General features: G+C 35.3%; 3 protein-coding genes across 13 annotated transcripts; 2 read left to right on the forward strand and 1 right to left on the reverse strand.

Annotated features, from left to right (window-relative positions):
* Positions 1–52: 52 nt before the first annotated feature.
* On the forward strand, positions 53–10,109 carry LOC116842954 (ubiquitin carboxyl-terminal hydrolase 47). 11 transcript variants are annotated; one of them, XM_032812861.1, is made up of 18 exons: positions 53–162; positions 1,276–1,353; positions 2,160–2,369; positions 2,473–2,707; positions 2,812–2,990; positions 3,073–3,247; positions 3,312–3,433; positions 3,518–3,711; positions 3,790–4,004; positions 4,212–4,435; positions 4,503–4,670; positions 4,749–5,127; positions 5,231–5,596; positions 5,691–6,122; positions 6,206–6,462; positions 6,554–6,916; positions 7,010–7,176; positions 7,252–10,109. In XM_032812861.1, exons 3-18 carry the CDS (start codon positions 2,163–2,165, stop codon positions 7,400–7,402), a joined length of 3,834 nt encoding a protein of 1,277 aa, XP_032668752.1. In that variant the 5' UTR covers positions 53–162; positions 1,276–1,353; positions 2,160–2,162; the 3' UTR covers positions 7,403–10,109. The 11 variants fall into 11 exon arrangements, with proteins under 11 accessions (XP_032668752.1, XP_032668785.1, XP_032668772.1 ...); XM_032812894.1 differs by having other exon boundaries at positions 2,160–2,192; XM_032812881.1 differs by lacking the exon at positions 53–162 and adding an exon at positions 193–380.
* A 186-nt stretch (positions 10,110–10,295) lies between these two features.
* Positions 10,296–12,089, reverse strand: LOC116843025 (dual specificity protein phosphatase 3-like). The gene is made up of 4 exons (XM_032813006.1): positions 11,618–12,089; positions 11,098–11,285; positions 10,802–11,025; positions 10,296–10,721 (listed from the first exon to the last, which is right to left on the reverse strand). Exons 1-4 carry the CDS (start codon positions 11,645–11,647, stop codon positions 10,516–10,518), a joined length of 648 nt encoding a protein of 215 aa, XP_032668897.1. The 5' UTR covers positions 11,648–12,089; the 3' UTR covers positions 10,296–10,515.
* A 2,292-nt stretch (positions 12,090–14,381) lies between these two features.
* On the forward strand, positions 14,382–15,855 carry LOC116843018 (negative elongation factor E). The gene is made up of 3 exons (XM_032812993.1): positions 14,382–14,636; positions 14,754–15,244; positions 15,365–15,855. Exons 1-3 carry the CDS (start codon positions 14,553–14,555, stop codon positions 15,606–15,608), a joined length of 819 nt encoding a protein of 272 aa, XP_032668884.1. The 5' UTR covers positions 14,382–14,552; the 3' UTR covers positions 15,609–15,855.
* Positions 15,856–15,932: the final 77 nt, after the last annotated feature.

Raw genomic sequence — 15,932 nt, forward strand, 5'->3', positions numbered from 1 at the left:
CCGAACACCTTGTATGAACGAGTCCCGTTATTACGTGCGTTATTGCAAAAAGCGACCGTGAGGGGGCAGCAGCGGTCGGGTCCGAGAGCGAGAGAGATGCGCCGTGCAGGGAATATGGCGTAAAAGTGAATGTTGCACATGTGTCAGTGATTTCGTTGAGAGGTCAGTTCCCAAGTCGGATTCTGTGTAAACCGTGAGCGAACGACCGCTGCGAATTCGGCTCGTTAGGAGCGGCTACACGTGAGGTTGAGTGGAGGCCGAACCTCGTCGCGAAAAAACACCGGAGACGGCACGACGGAGACGTACTCATGCACGCACGCACGCACGACGAACAAACGAACGAACGAACGAACGGTCGGTCTGTCTGTCTGTCATCGCGGGTACGACTCGTACGACCACCCACAGCCATTTCGTACTTGCTCGCTTCGCTTGCATCGCGTGAACGCGTCGAAATGTGCATTTAACGCATCGTCGGCGACTTGGTGCGCGATTAATTGCGCGGTACGCGCGCGCGAATCACGTAGTTTCTCGGCGCTGCTACCGATCGCGATCGGGTCGATCGCACGGGCGATTGGAAAGCTCCCCGGCCTTAATAAACTTATCTTGGCACGGGAACGCATTCCTATCCTCTGAGTGTCGGTCACCGCCTCGGATTTCGTTAATATTGTTGTTACACCTCGTAAACGATGAAGTAGCCGCTTACGATATTTGCATAACGTGAGCGCATAATGCGCGTACAAAACAGTACGTATGTAACAGCGCTTAGATGCAACGCGATTAATCGGAGATTAGTGGGGTGTCCGAATAGAAGAGGGCTTCTCTGTCGATGTCAATCCAGTCAAAATATTTGTTATTCTATCAGGTCTTTCACGTGCTTTGATATGCGACTTGGGAATCGGTGTCATGCCGGGTCTTCATAGCGATACAAATTTAAATGTTTGTGTACAAACGCGATCCCTTGCACGAATTGAATACAGGCTACCTCTTTTCCATTTACGTTTTAATTGTCGAGCCGTTTCCGCGCTTGTTATATCGCTGTTGATCATTTTAGCATATCAGTGTTTATTGTGATATTTAAATGTGCACTATTTAAATCTGTTCTTTAACAAAATATATATATAGTGAATAAATACATAAAAATGTATATATTTCGATTAAATATACATAAAGCAAAGATATATTGCAGAAGATACAGATAAGAATAACAAAGTGTATTCATTAAATTGTTTTTAATTAGTTCATTCATTGAACTATATAGATCTAATATGGTTTTAGGTTGCGTCAGTCAATAGCGACGAAGCTTCAAATTAAACTATACATCGATTATAGACCAGTACAATAAAGAAAATATAGGTAAGTCAATAAAAATTGTCTAATCCATATTTCTTGTGTATAAAAAACTTCTAATTACATACAGAATTAATGTGCATTTTATCTTTCCTCATACAAGATATTGTAATTTTTAAAAATATATATCTATTATATAATAAATAAATAGGTAAATATTTAATTTTATGCAATAAAGTATTAGGAATATATTTAATATATAGAAATATAGGGTTAGGATTATATAGAATAAATTGGTTATATAGTAGTTCAATGAGTATCAAACAGTGAAGCAACCATCATAATTAAGTTATTTTACGTTTTAATTTGTTGAGCAGTTAAAAAAAAGTTATAAATAAGAAAACAGTGAGACAGAAAAAGAGAGAGGAGAGGGGGTTGTAATCTCGGAGAAGAGAGCCATTTCACAAGCTTGGTTTAGACATTCTAAATATAGCTGCAGGCTCTATAGGCTTTCCGTACTGTGTCATGCCATGTAGAGCAGCATCCTGCTGTGTTGCGTAGATCTCGCTCATTTTCTGCTGTCAGTATGGCACAATGCCAATTTTTGCCTGAAAGTATCTGATAAGTTTCTAATAGCCATTTCTCTTTACATACATTGTTAATAAAAAGTATTGTATTCTTTATTTTAATGTTGTATCATAATATTTCTTTTCCTGTACCTTTTTTTTTTAAAAGATTAACAACAGTATAATTTTATCATCTATTCTGTGAAATGTTATTGGAATATATATGAGAAAGTTTGTGATTTCTCTTTAATTTAGCCAAATATTTGATGAAGTCAGATTAATGCGTTTGCATTGTTTGATTTGCAGATCATGGTTTGTAGAGCTGGTGAAAAGATTCAAGTATGTGCGATTCAATTTACTATGCCTTCCGAGGCTAATCATAAACTTTGCACTAGCGAAAAATTTTCCTTATTTGTATCCACACGCGTGAAGGATCTTTACAATTACATCGAAGAGCATTATCACATCCGGGCAGATACTTTTAAGTTAATTTTATTCACGTCGCCGTGCAAGATGGTTATTAATTACATTCTTTAAATATCCAATATTATACATGATATATACATATACGCATACTCTCGAAAATATATGTTTTGACATGATCCAATGTTTATGGTAGACCGATTTGTCCGAAGTAAAAGACAAAACGATGGAAGAGATAGGAGTGGATTTCTCGGTCGATCCGAACGAGGCGAAAAATACTCTCTTTGTTACTGACCCCACAAATTCTTGGTCGCCAAAGAACTCAGATTATGGTTTGCCAACGTATAATCTCGCAGCTGCACCACCTCTCCACAGTCCACCCTCATGGGGAGAAGATGTTAACTTCAAAAATTTCATTAAAACTGAAACAAGTACACATAACATTTAATTTAAGAAATTTTATTTTTCAAATATTTAATGATGTAAATCTTGTTATCATCTACTAAGCATATCTCTAATAATGCTTTTTTTAAAGGTTACGTTGGTTTAGTCAATCAGGCGATGACTTGTTACCTGAACAGTCTTCTTCAAGCATTGTACATGACACCAGAATTTCGTAACGCGTTGTATAATTGGGAATATGTAGATGGTTCAGAAAAGGATGAAGCTCTAAGTATACCATACCAATTACAGAAGTTATTTCTGAATCTGCAGGTATAGTATTTGTCTATAATTGCATTTACCTAAAATTTATGTATTTTTATAACGAATAATACATGTGTTTTTTTTTTAACAGACATCCACAAAGTCTGCAGTAGAAACTACTTCTTTAACTAAAAGTTTTGGATGGGATTCTACTGAAGCATGGCAGCAGCACGACATCCAGGAACTTTGCAGAGTTATGTTTGATGCACTGGAGCAAAAATTCAAGAACACAGAACAGGCTGATTTAATCAACAGACTCTACGAAGGTAGAAAATAGATTACTGTGTATGAGTTTGAAAAATCTCTGTCATTTATCTTTCATGTTGTTAGGAAAGATGATTGATTACGTTAAATGCCTTGAGTGTGGGACAGAAAAATCGAGAGAAGATACATTTCTTGATATCCCATTGCCAGTTAGACCATTTGGAAGTAACGTTGCATACACCTGTGTGGTAATATATTACGCGAAATCCTAAATATTCTGTATTCACATTTGTATGCATATCTACGTAAATAAAAAAAATTTGGTTCTACAGGAAGAAGCAATCAGAGCGTTTGTGCAGTACGAAATCTTGGAAGGAGCCAACCAGTACCACTGTGAAAAATGCAATAAAAAATGCGACGCGCATAAAGGATTGAAGTTTACAAAGTTTCCATATTTATTAACTCTACATCTCAAGCGGTTTGACTTCGATTATAAAACCTTCCATAGGATCAAGCTCAACGATAGGTATGTTCCTTAAAAGATTGTGCTCTTGCTTAATAAAAAATCGTTTTGGATCTTATGTTGTAATTTTTACTGTTGCAGAGTCACATTCCCAGATATATTGAATTTAAATCCCTTTATTTCGTCCACAACGAGTCAAGAGTCTCCAGGTGGTGAAGAAGACATTGGTCTAGGTATCAAATGCGATGACAGCTCCACAACAGACAGTGGCACGTTGGATGATGATTGTATACCATGTGACAACAGTCTCTCCAATAGTAATCACTCAGCTAATCACGATCAAGACGATGACGAAGGTGATATTCTAGATACAATTATTTAAGATACAAATATTAATGTTTGGACACATGTCCCTAACTCTAGGTACTGTCGTTTTAGTCTTCAAACAAGAATAATCAGATTTTTAACAAAGAGTAAAATACTCTCTTAACTGTCCGGAGATTGATACGTTTATCTTATCGAGATGATTTTAAAACTATCAAAACATGTTTATCTGTCTACAGGTATAGATATGAGTAATGGACCATCGACATCGAATTGTACCGTGCACAATCACGAAAATGAGAAGAATCGCGGTACTTACATGCTGGGAAGAGGCCCGTATCAATACGAACTATTTTCTATCATGATTCATAGTGGTAGCGCGAGCGGAGGCCATTATTACGCTTATATCAAGGATTTCAGGACGCAAGAGTGGCTGTGTTTTAACGACCAGAGTGTAACGCAGGTACAAAATTATAGAAATTTGGAATATCTGGAGTCATCTATAACTTATGTTTGTATTTTGATATCAGATTACTCACGATGACATCCAGAAAACGTACGGCGGCGGACCCACAAGAGCGTATTACAGTGGTGCGTACAGCAGTAGCACGAATGCGTATATGTTGATGTACAGACAAATAGATCGTGCTCGTAATACTTTACCTATACAAGTCCAAGATTTCCCACGACACATCCAGGTATAGTTTGAGTAAAAAAACTTTATATACGTTACTTTATACGGTATATAAGTTACTTTATACGGTATTTATTTGTAGGAGTTATTGAAAAAAATGAAGGAGAGCGAGGATAATGACAGGAAAAATCGTGAGAAACAGATGTCAATACCCAGGCTGAAAGTTTATTGTCATCATCCATTAAAGGGAAAATTAATAGACATTAAGTTATACGTTATGCCCGACACCACTTGGGCCGAGGCGACAGAGCAAGCGTACAAGAAATTCAACCTTGACAATGTCGTGAATCTGGATCAGTGCCGTTTAGTTAGTTACGAACATAATATTGATTTAATAGAATGCAGTTATGATGATAGAGAGCAAGAGTCTGTAGCTAGTATTTGGCAGAATCAACATCGATTCGATTTATTATTAGAAATTCGTCGTAAAGATCAGAAATTCGAGACATTTTTGCCAGGTGGTAAGTATGCAACTGCATGTATGTATGTGTGTGTTTTGCACAACTAATTATGTGTAGTCACAATATAAACCGACGATGAATTTTTGATTATGTTATCTCGTAGGAGTTGCAACAAAGGTATTTGTCATAGACGTAGCTAGAGAGGAGGTAATTGACGGTCCGATCAATATCCGAGGTTTATTGTCGCAAAGTGTTAAAGAGTATAAACAAACCGTAGGAAAAGTAATTAATATGGATCCTAAACAAATGAAAGTAATATTACCAAAGTACCCAGACTCGTATGATCTCGTGGAAAGCGATGATAACGATCTTCAGACTGAAGGATTTTATAATGCGAAAAAGATATTCGTATTAACAATGAACGATACTGATAATAACAAACCTCTTCAAGAATCGACAGTGTATAAAATCATAAAGAACTTCAAATACGTTATTTCCCTACACATTCAATTGCCAGATATCAGTAAAGGTAAGATACTTATGCGTACATATTTCCTCCGTGAATTATATAATGTTATGATAATTACTAAATTATGAACATTTCTATGTTGCAATTTTTACAGAAGCGTTAGAAGAATTGAATATCCCGCCATTGGAGGATAAATTTGAGGAAAAGGAAAAGCCTATCAGCAACGGTTTGTCCAAACTAGGTGTTACCGATGCACATTGGGACGTCAATTCGAAGTACAATGAAACCTCAAAAAGTAGCGTACGTAGCAACGAGGATACCACCGTACGGAACATAAGTCCTCAGTTGGGAGAAGCTGAGGAGTGGAATACTCCCGAACAGAGTAACAGTGAGGACAGTAGCCTTAGCGACAGCGACAAAACGTTGGTCGGCGACGTACCGGAGGACGACGATCCCCAACTTCCGCCAACTTCGTGGGATCGTCGCTTTAAGATTTCGAAGCAATTCGAAATAGAAAACTGGGACATCGATGATGACTCCGACTACTACTTCAGAGCAACATCATACACAGATAACACTCAAAAACGTACGTTGCATTACATTCAAATCTTTCCATGACTGGTGTGTTCAGCGGGTGTGCTGTATCCAATTCTCTCTTCTGTTTTGCAGTACTTAAAGTATTAGTGGATAAGAGAATGAGATTGAGCACTTTGAAGAAAGAACTGGAGCCGTTCGTCGGTGTGTCTGTGGAGTACTTCAAAGTTTTTCGTTTATCGAATGATACTGGTGAATCGGAGTGCAGTTGTTTGACGGAACAGCTGAACTCTTACGGTGACGGCGAAAGGCTCAGCATAAAACTTGGACGAGCCCTGCGTAGCGGAGAATTCAAAGTGAAGTTGTATCAGTTATTGATCGACTCCATTGAAGTACGTACGAATCATTGTTCATTCACGTTTCTATATGTACAAAATGTATGTTGCCAACATTTTTTACTCAGCGCAATTAATATTTCAACAGCCTTACAAATTTTTGTGCGAGTGGATTGTCTCGAAAGACATGACGGTCGGACAAGCGAAGAAAGAGATATTGGCAGAGATTAAGAGAAAATATGATATCGACATACCGTATGAGAGATGCCGGCTTAGGAAAAAATATTACAAAACAGCCTCGAAGGTGTTTTTGGACGAACAGAAGTTCGAGGACCTTCGATCACATTCGCAATTTGAAATGATTATTCAAGAACTACCGGATAAAGAGACAGTTACGGACACCAATCAGATTGTCTTGTTTGTCAGGAGGTGGTTACCGGCAAAGTTAGAGCTGGAGCAGTTCCAAGAGATAGTTTTGGAGAACAGAACCATCGAAGAATTAAGGAAGAAAGTAAGTCGCGCAGGAAAAATGATTATGAATCGAAGAAAGATCGAAGAGGATAATATACGGAAACTATTTTTCATTAATCTTCTTTGTTCTTAGCTCTCCTCGATATCGGATATTCCGGAGGAATATATCAATATTGCGAAGGGGAAAGGTACTTTTCCATGCGACAATTCCGTGTTACGAATCCAAAATGAGCATGACTGGAATGAGCATCACGATAGTTTGTCTTTCAATTTCGAAGACGGTGCCGTCTTCTTATATAGGTATGTATTATTATTTAACATACATACTATTAAAGGAATCCGTTAATGAACAACGATTGCTTCCTTAATTTTCAGGGATAGTAGGGAAAACCCGAAACGATTAAATCCCGATGAGGTAATGGAGATCGCTTTTAAAGAGAATTCACGCTTAACGCCGCTTTCTACTACTTCGAGTTACAGTCCACGTCGGGAGAGAGCACTTAAAATATATTTGGATACCAAATGATCGTCCATAGAGAGAGAGCATGTATCTCCTACAAATCAGTTGCTAAATAGGCAAGTGTGCGAACACAAAACATTTGCACACAAAATGTTTGTATGTTGGGTATTTGTGAAATCAAAATTTCACCAAATGCCGAGTGTTTTGTGTTCCAGTGTGTCTTCAGCATTTCGAAGCTTCCGCGTTCCTGAAGGTTTTCGGCTTTTTGTAATTATTAGACTTTTGAAATTGTTTGGATTCATGAGATATATAGTAACACGTAATTTGGGATCTCGATTATCGTATCCGGTGTTGAGATTTCTAGGACTCATATGGAGTGTAACATACCCGATACTGTCCGGTCTGTTAAATCAGTTTTTCATCTACACGGACACCAATCAGATTACAAACTAAAGAGCACAATTGTCGCTAAAGAAACGAAAGGTAACGAAACCGATGAGAGCTGGTGGTGAAGAAATTTCTTGATACACGCTCGACGGAAAGTTCATATGCGAGTTATTGACTTCTCAGTTTCTTGCATAACAATGTAACTTGAATTCCCGTTACTTTCTTGTTTTGGCGAGTCTGCTCAATTTCCCATTGTAAACAATTTTTATATATATTTCTCTATATACTTGTTAAAAAAAAGATATAAGGCATTGATTTTTTGTCGGAAGGCTCATGTATGTCTAATATCGAAAAATATCATCGTCTAACACACTTTCATCATCAATACTTTTGTTGTCACTTTTCTTGGTATAACAATGTTTATTAGCCCTTTTAATGCCAAATGGTAGGCGACATACTTCTGATCTATCTGAGCTTATAATTTTTTCGTAAAGGTTTCAATAACTTTTGTTAACAATTCCTGAATCACATCATATGTATTAATAGCACTGTAGCATCGGTGTGTAACCAATATACAACCTACATAAATGTGATTAAACTTTTGATAACAGATATGTTAGTCGTGTATTATCTCTTAATTGATCGTTTAACTGATATTGTGCTACTCGTTATTAATATATGAACTGTCACAGACAATAGTATAGTCATTTTCCAGAGAGAAATCTTAAGTAAAACGGAATATTATTTGTTTCTCTTCGCCATGTCACTGACATACAAATCTCAAGAGCAAGTTTACACCATTAAGTAAACTTATTTATTTGTATTTATATTTAATATTGGTTTTATTTTATGATGTATATACTATATCATCACATTATGTTTATGGAATAATTATAAAAATATGATAGATATATTAATTAGAAAAATATTAATATTCGATCATTTTAATGAATTTTAAACATAATTTGATTTTTTCTATCTTGTATAATTTGATTGTAAGTAATAGATCAATGTTGTAACTTTTTAAATTTGTTATTACGCGAAAATATGCGAGCTATACTCTAATATTTTACGTTATGTGTTGAATGAAGGATAAAAATATTAGTTTGCATTTATTAGGGATTTAATTTAAAATAATTTTTGCTCTTCTACTACAGAACGTGACGTTGGAAGGGTTAAAAAACATAGAAATTGTACTACATTTTCCATACATATCGTTTTAATTAAATCGCTTTAGTGGCAACAAATGTGTGGCATGACAGCGGAATGAAAGTGATTTCTTTAAAAGGAGGAAACTTACAGAAAGTGTTTCGCGTGTTTTGCATTATTTTTAAAACGATGTTGGCTGTTGTATGGCAATTAATTACGTCTTTGTAATGTTTAGCGTAGATGTAACGTATATTTATTGCATATTTGTTATTGCGAAATATTAGTTTTCGGATTATACTGTAATTATCGGGTACGCATTCATTACATTACATATAGTAACGGCCCAAATGAACAAGATAAGAGAATGTGTAAGATATCATTTGTACTAGCGAAATTTACGTTGGAATAAGTTGTAATACAGAGTCAGTTGGAAAATTGAAACTTAATATAGCACCCGCTTGAACACTGTTCTCAAAGGAATACTCAAGCTTTCAATTTTATTTATAACTGGATGCATGTCGGATGTTTGATTAAAATTTAAAACGTTACATGTGTGAGTAACGTTTAAAGAAATATATTGAGTGTTTCTTAACGATATATTAATCGGTTTCAAGAATCGGCTGTACTGAAATAATATTACGAACTCGTCCTATATTTTGTGCAGTATTTACCTGTTTTGTCGCAATTACAGAAAGAAGATTATAAACGGAAATATTCCTAATTTAAAAATAGAATGTTCATTGCTTTAGCTGCCAATATTTATCTGCTTAAAACCTGCTTTCATGTGGCATTCTGTTAATTTTTCTTTCTTTTTTTTTTTTTCTTTTAAAGATGAAAGATTGATAAACTGGACCAAGTGGTAACTTAATAGCTCTATTTGTTGCATCTTTATTTATTTTGTTATCCTCTATTAACGTTTTATTTATCATCCGAGCTAGACTTTAAACATAGTTTGTTTTTTTTTTTTTACAATTACATTGAATGAGAAAGAATGTCGACGCTGTGTCTTTTTTAGCAAAATAGATAACAATAAATTTAAGAGACAGTGAAATATATTCGATCCTTTTTGTGGATAAGTTAACTGTAAAATTATGGAATATATCTCTATTGACACGAATACAGATTGTAATTTAAAATTCTCCAATCACCGACGATCAAAGATTATTCTCTGTATAATACACTGAAGTTATGAAGCAAATTATATTTATAATTATTAACAATGAAATATTGAAATGTCTGAATTTTCTATTTGGATATACAATCACCCATATTAATTCCTTTTATCCTTATCTACTTACTCAGAGCTATATATATAGCATGTTTTATAATCTGTGATAATTGAAATTGAAAGGTGAGATTAAAAATACCAACAGATTTTTTCCCTTGTCAGAGAAATATAATAGTAACAACAATAAAATACACCTTTTTAAATATTTCTTGGTTAAATATAGCTTTAACTATATTAACAGGTATTTTATGTCAACTTTCTTATAGATATTTTACACGTATACATAAATAATGTTGCAACTTTTACAACAAATTTTAAGAATTTTAGAAGTAGAAAGAAAAAATTTTAACTGTGTTTTTAAATAAACAAAAAATTTTCCACATATATTTGATAAGGTTTGCATTATTAATTATGTTCAACGAGATTGCAGCTGTTGTCTGCGCAAATGATTATCCAATTGTGCTAACTGTTGAAGAAAACCATTGTTTGGGTGGACATCCCGATTTACACGGATCATCCTCAAGGCGTTGACCGCTAATATATTCTTTTTTATCATTAGATATGCGAGGACACAAGTGGCACTTCGAGATACACCTTGCATGCAATGCACAAAAGCTTTACCTAAGAGAAATAGAGATTTTTAGTTTGTATGTGAATATTGTACCACAAACTAGGAGGAAGGATAAATATAGCCAAGTTACCTCCTGTGGACATTGCTTCATCAATAAAATCAGCTACTGTGTAGAAATATTTACTAATATCTGCAGTAGGTAAGTCTGTAACTGGAATACCATAATATTTGATCGCTGTATCTGCATAGTAATGACTATCTGTATTGACAAATCCAAATCTCCTTCCCTCAGCAGCATTTAGTAAGTGTGTTATACCTAACATTTCAAGGTATTTTTTGTTTTTTGCTGTCTCCCTGTAAAGAAACCATTGCATTTTAATTTTATTATTTTGTTTTAGTACTTTTTATATATTTTTTTGTACTTACCCATTGCCAATATATATTCCAGGATATACTTCATCACAATCAATTCTTTGTTGAGCTCGAAAGTATTGTAAGTCATCGATATTAGGGTCAAATCCTGGTAATGGTTTGAACTCTGTTTTAGTTGCATACAGAGCACATGTTAACTCAGCTTCTGTAGTTTCTCCACCTGGTAGTGGTTGTTTGAAATCCTGAGTATATAAAATAAATATCAGTACATAAAGAAATGTCATACAAAAATAACATCACACTCATAAGAAAATTCATAAATTACTTATAAAGAATTTATTCAACTACTTATAATTCTGGAACTACATAACTATTGCTTTGATATTGATGTTTCAATGTTAAAAAAAGAAAGTGTTCTTATAGCTCAGAGAGAATCAATACATCACAGGTTACATGTAAGTATAGGATAGGTAGACTATGTAATCTTAATATTACGTATAATTCAAAATCTACTAATGACTTGCATTAATGTTTTGAAGGAAAAGGTTATCAAAATATCGGCAAAATCCCTCACCCGATCGTTCTCTCGCCATGTGCGCCTCATCGTGTAAACCGTAATCCTTCGCACGTAAAAAGGAACAGAGTGCGATTGCGTTCAAAATTTATTTTTACATTAATATTGCGAAATCCTATAGGTGAGCTAAATAAAACTCGGCATGCACGTCACTAACGATGGGTGCGGTCCGTTTGACGTTTCTACAGACTTTGAAATGATTTTTTTTATATGGAGTTAAGACGTCAGTGCAAAAATTGAAAGCTTTGAAGCAACTAACGGACTTTATCCAATGTAAAGCCGAAGTTTACAAAGGCGCATTAAATTTTTTTTATCTTGCTTGCATACAACATGAACGCAAGAAATATTTGAACTAAGAGAAATAATTACGTGCAGTTGTACGTTCAAGAGGAATTAGTTGAAAATAAAAAATCGCTTGACTCACTATTGCATCTAATGCTTGAGAACAAAAGTTCTTCAATACACTTTTGCGTATTTGAAAATAAAAAGGCGTTTGACACGCCGTTGAATCGTGCTACTAGTGAAGTAATTTGTCTGATCTGCTGTTGAGTTATACTACGACCTTCAATCTCCGTGGCTGTGTTCCAAAATTCTACTCGGTGGATAGAGTATATTTAATTGACCAATTATGATAAAGAAATTCTAGTTATTTTTGTTCTTATTAGTCAATTAAATGTTACTTTACTCGTCGAGTAGAGTTTTGGAACGCAGTCCCTAAGTATATACGTCATTTATTATTAGTGATCTGTTCTTTTCAATTGCACTGCTGCACTTATGCAATAAGTTAAGCCAGCAGCACACGATGCTTGTTTTCGTGCTGGATTGCATGCTGGATGGAAATATTCTATTTTGATTGGTCCGTCTTCAGAAATGCACCAATCAGAATAGAGTATTTCCATCTAGCAAGCAATCTAGCATGAAAACAAGCATCGTGTGCCGCTGGCTTTAAAGTGTGATAAAATATATTTGTCTTATGCTCGATTCTATCAACTTTAGTTAACTGATTGATTATTTTAACTAATTGACCAATTGCATTTGTCAATGGCCACATTCAATGGAAAAAATAGCTCAGTGAACGCTTAGTGATTATTATTGTCTGTGATTGGAACATTCTTTCATTCTTAGTAGATCCAGAAGTATGTACCAATCAAGAGTGATAATCAATGGGAATTACTGTAACTTATTGTACTAGTGTAGCAGTGCAGCTGAAAAGAACATAGCTAAAAAGCTAAAGCTAAAAAGCTGATTTATGGCCGAGTATTTATAGTCGAGTCTTATATTTAAGACTATCTTAATTTTATCTTCGGATACTCCGTAGCCAATGAAATAATCCGTACATCATCTGAAGATAAACTTAAGACAGTTTTAAATATAAGATCCGACTATGAATACCGGCCTATGATGGCCGCAATCAGTTAACTTATGCCGGAACCGTAATAAATTGATTAATCACAATCGATTATTCTTCTATATTTTGATTATGATTGGTCAATTTTTTACGGTTCCGACATAAGTTAATAGAGGATTCACACGCGTCCAATATCCGACGTACAACGTCCGATATCCAACAGGAGAACAGCTTTCTAATAGAGGATTTAATTCTCCATTGGAAAGCTATTCTTTTATTGGATGTCGGACGTCGTACACTCAGTTGCGTTGATGCTATACCATTTCCCAGATTGATAGTCACTAAAAAGTTTTGACCAGCCGTGTCCGTTTCTAGCTGATCGTTTTTCATGACTGTTGATTCATCCGGCAAGCGGGAATGTCAAAATAGAACATTTTAAAATAGTGACATTTTGACATTTTATACATACGTATTTTTATCAGAAGTTTATCCGCTCACATGTAACGCGCAATCAGTAGAAGAAGAGTAAGAATGTTAAAAAAGATAAGTAAGAAGTTTTTACTTTATTCAAATAAAGTAGAATGTTTATTAATAACGAATAATTTGAGAGCAAATCGCGTAAAAATATTAAAAGCAGAGACCCTTTATGTTGTATGTGTATAAATTTATTATAATTTTGTATATTAACTTCTTACTTACCTTTTTTAACCTTCTTATTCTTCTTGTACTGATTACGCGTTACACGTGAGCAGATAACCTTCTGATAAAAACACGTATGTATGAAACGTCAAACTGTCAAAATATCACTTCTATTTTGACACATTCCCGCTTGCCGGATGAATCAACAGTCATGAGAAACGATCAGCTAGAAACAAATACGGCTGGTCAAAATTTTTTAGTGACTATCGATTTGGGGAATGGTATAGCATCAACGCAATTGAGTGTACGTCGGACATCGGACGCGGATTGCGGCCATTGTAGGGACGTGTTACTTTTAGGTAAGTCTTTTTCTACTCTGTTGTCTCAGCTTTTCTGGTACCGACGTGTTATACTGCACCTTATCTGGTCCTTCTGTTTTAGCTGAGGCTTCTTCGACGTGTCCGCTCCACGAGGGACTTGGGCCTCTGGTTATTCGACGCGTCAGGATGTGAAGTGAATATAAAAAGTAGTAGTCTGTATTTTATATGAATAAAACGATATATTTTCACGATAGTACAATGTTCGACTTATGTTCGACTTATTTCTACGACGGTTCGCACACGAGAGCCCGCTCTCTCTTCGCTCTCTCTTAATACAATTTTCCGCTCTCCTCTCCCTACTCTCTTTCTCTCTCTCGCATTCACGACATCTGGCGCGGGTACTCGCTCTCGGTACTAAACCTTACCACTAGTGCCGCCTATACTGTTTCTCGCCTACACCATCATAAACCAGCCTTTAAGGTTTCCAGGTTTGAACCGTGTGAATTTTTTTTTACTTGATTTCGTTTAGAGAATTTTATCATTCAACTGTAAACGATTTAACGGGCGTATAGTACTATAAGCGTTTTTGAGTATTTTTAAAATATTTATCGTTATATCAGTTTGAAATATGGTTTACCTACATTTTCCATCGAACAAACACACGGAGGAGGAGTTGATGCTGCAGAATAAGTACAACAAACTTAAAAGAAAGGTTATGTCGATATTACATGTTTATATACCAGATATTATACTCAGTTTTTATTAATATTAGATATATTTGCACTGATATTTTTCCGTATTTATGCATACTATTTTTTGTACATTACAGAAGAAGGCATTGCAGGATTTGAAAGCTCCTAAGCAGGAAGCTGAACGTATTCCTCAAGCACCAAAACGACCGACGGAAGCGAGGGACGCTCGCGAAGTCGCTAAGAAACTAATTAAATCCGGTGTAATTACTGCCCCTAAGACACCCAAGCGGCCGGAACAAAGCTTCAAGAGACCACGTGGATTAGAGAGAAAATTAAATAGCACAGAAAAGACCTCTTATAGTTCCTATCAGCCGTTTTCAGCCACTCAATTGGAAGAAGAGGACACAGAGGCAGCGAGGCCTAGGGTGAAAGACTTGTACGATAGTTTTGTCAGTGCTGAGAACCCTGAAGGCAAGACCACCAATACGCAATCCACAGCCAAGCCAGAGATGAAGCATAGAGGAAATACAATATTTATATGTGGTTATAAAATAACAGAGGATTATCTTAAGAAACATTTCCAAAGTTTTGGAAATATCATCAATATATCCATGGAAGTAGAGAAAAAGTAAGTAGTATTTTTATCACACATTAATATGATGAATACAATTAGAGAGTGACATAATATTTTATCAGAGATATGCAATTGTAGACACGATAATCATGTTCTTTCTCTTTGTCTTTACAGTCGTGGGTTTATAACTTTTGAGAAGCCTACTTCAGCTGAAAGAGCGATCAGTGAAATGGATGGTAGTATGGTTTCTTCCATCCAGTTGAAAGTATCATTGGCTAGAAGGCAACCTGTAATCGAACCTGTCAACGATGCCATGTCCAGCTCCATGTGGTCACCTATTGCAGCTAATTATTCTCAAAAAAGTGGTCACAAAGACAGGCGGGATCTTAAAGTGTATGAAGAGGATCTATTTCAGTAAAGGGAATCTGTTTGACAAATGAAGGTATAAATGATGGCTGTTGCTTTGTGCAATATGCAAGTTGCGTTTCAATATAGTTTATATCTATTCAGAGAATGTTTGCTATTTATTCCAAACATTGCACTTTGTGTAAAAAACGTGAAACAATTCGTACTCTTTCTAGTAGATCTTACAATAATTATATAATAGACTTTTCAATCATGTATTTAATATTATATGTGATACAATTATAATGTTTATACAAATCCGTCCTTTGTTTTATTTCGATATTTGTACACGATTTACAATTTCGTTCCAATTTTTCATTATGTTCTATTATGTATA

This window comes from Odontomachus brunneus, unplaced genomic scaffold, assembly GCF_010583005.1.
Source record: "Odontomachus brunneus isolate Ranch 3 - 2012 unplaced genomic scaffold, Obru_v1 Obru_scaffold_002, whole genome shotgun sequence".
Classification (NCBI taxonomy): domain Eukaryota; kingdom Metazoa; phylum Arthropoda; class Insecta; order Hymenoptera; family Formicidae; genus Odontomachus; species Odontomachus brunneus.

Excerpts from the sequence above, each read along its gene's own strand:
- LOC116842954 (XM_032812861.1), top strand. The coding sequence starts at position 2,163 with ATGGTTTGTAGAGCTGGTGAAAAGATTCAAGTATGTGCGATTCAATTT. Across the intron at positions 5,597-5,690 it reads ATTGCCAGATATCAGTAAAG|AAGCGTTAGAAGAATTGAAT; the intron begins GTAAGATACTTA and ends CAATTTTTACAG. Across the intron at positions 7,177-7,251 it reads GGTGCCGTCTTCTTATATAG|GGATAGTAGGGAAAACCCGA; the intron begins GTATGTATTATT and ends CTTAATTTTCAG.
- LOC116843025 (XM_032813006.1), bottom strand. The coding sequence starts at position 11,647 with ATGAGGCGCACATGGCGAGAGAACGATCGG. Across the intron at positions 11,286-11,617 it reads CATGGCGAGAGAACGATCGG|GATTTCAAACAACCACTACC; the intron begins GTGAGGGATTTT and ends TTATATACTCAG. Across the intron at positions 10,722-10,801 it reads TGAAGCAATGTCCACAGGAG|GTAAAGCTTTTGTGCATTGC; the intron begins GTAACTTGGCTA and ends TATTTCTCTTAG.
- LOC116843018 (XM_032812993.1), top strand. The coding sequence starts at position 14,553 with ATGGTTTACCTACATTTTCCATCGAACAAACACACGGAGGAGGAGTTG. Across the intron at positions 14,637-14,753 it reads ACAACAAACTTAAAAGAAAG|AAGAAGGCATTGCAGGATTT; the intron begins GTTATGTCGATA and ends TGTACATTACAG. Across the intron at positions 15,245-15,364 it reads TCCATGGAAGTAGAGAAAAA|TCGTGGGTTTATAACTTTTG; the intron begins GTAAGTAGTATT and ends TTGTCTTTACAG.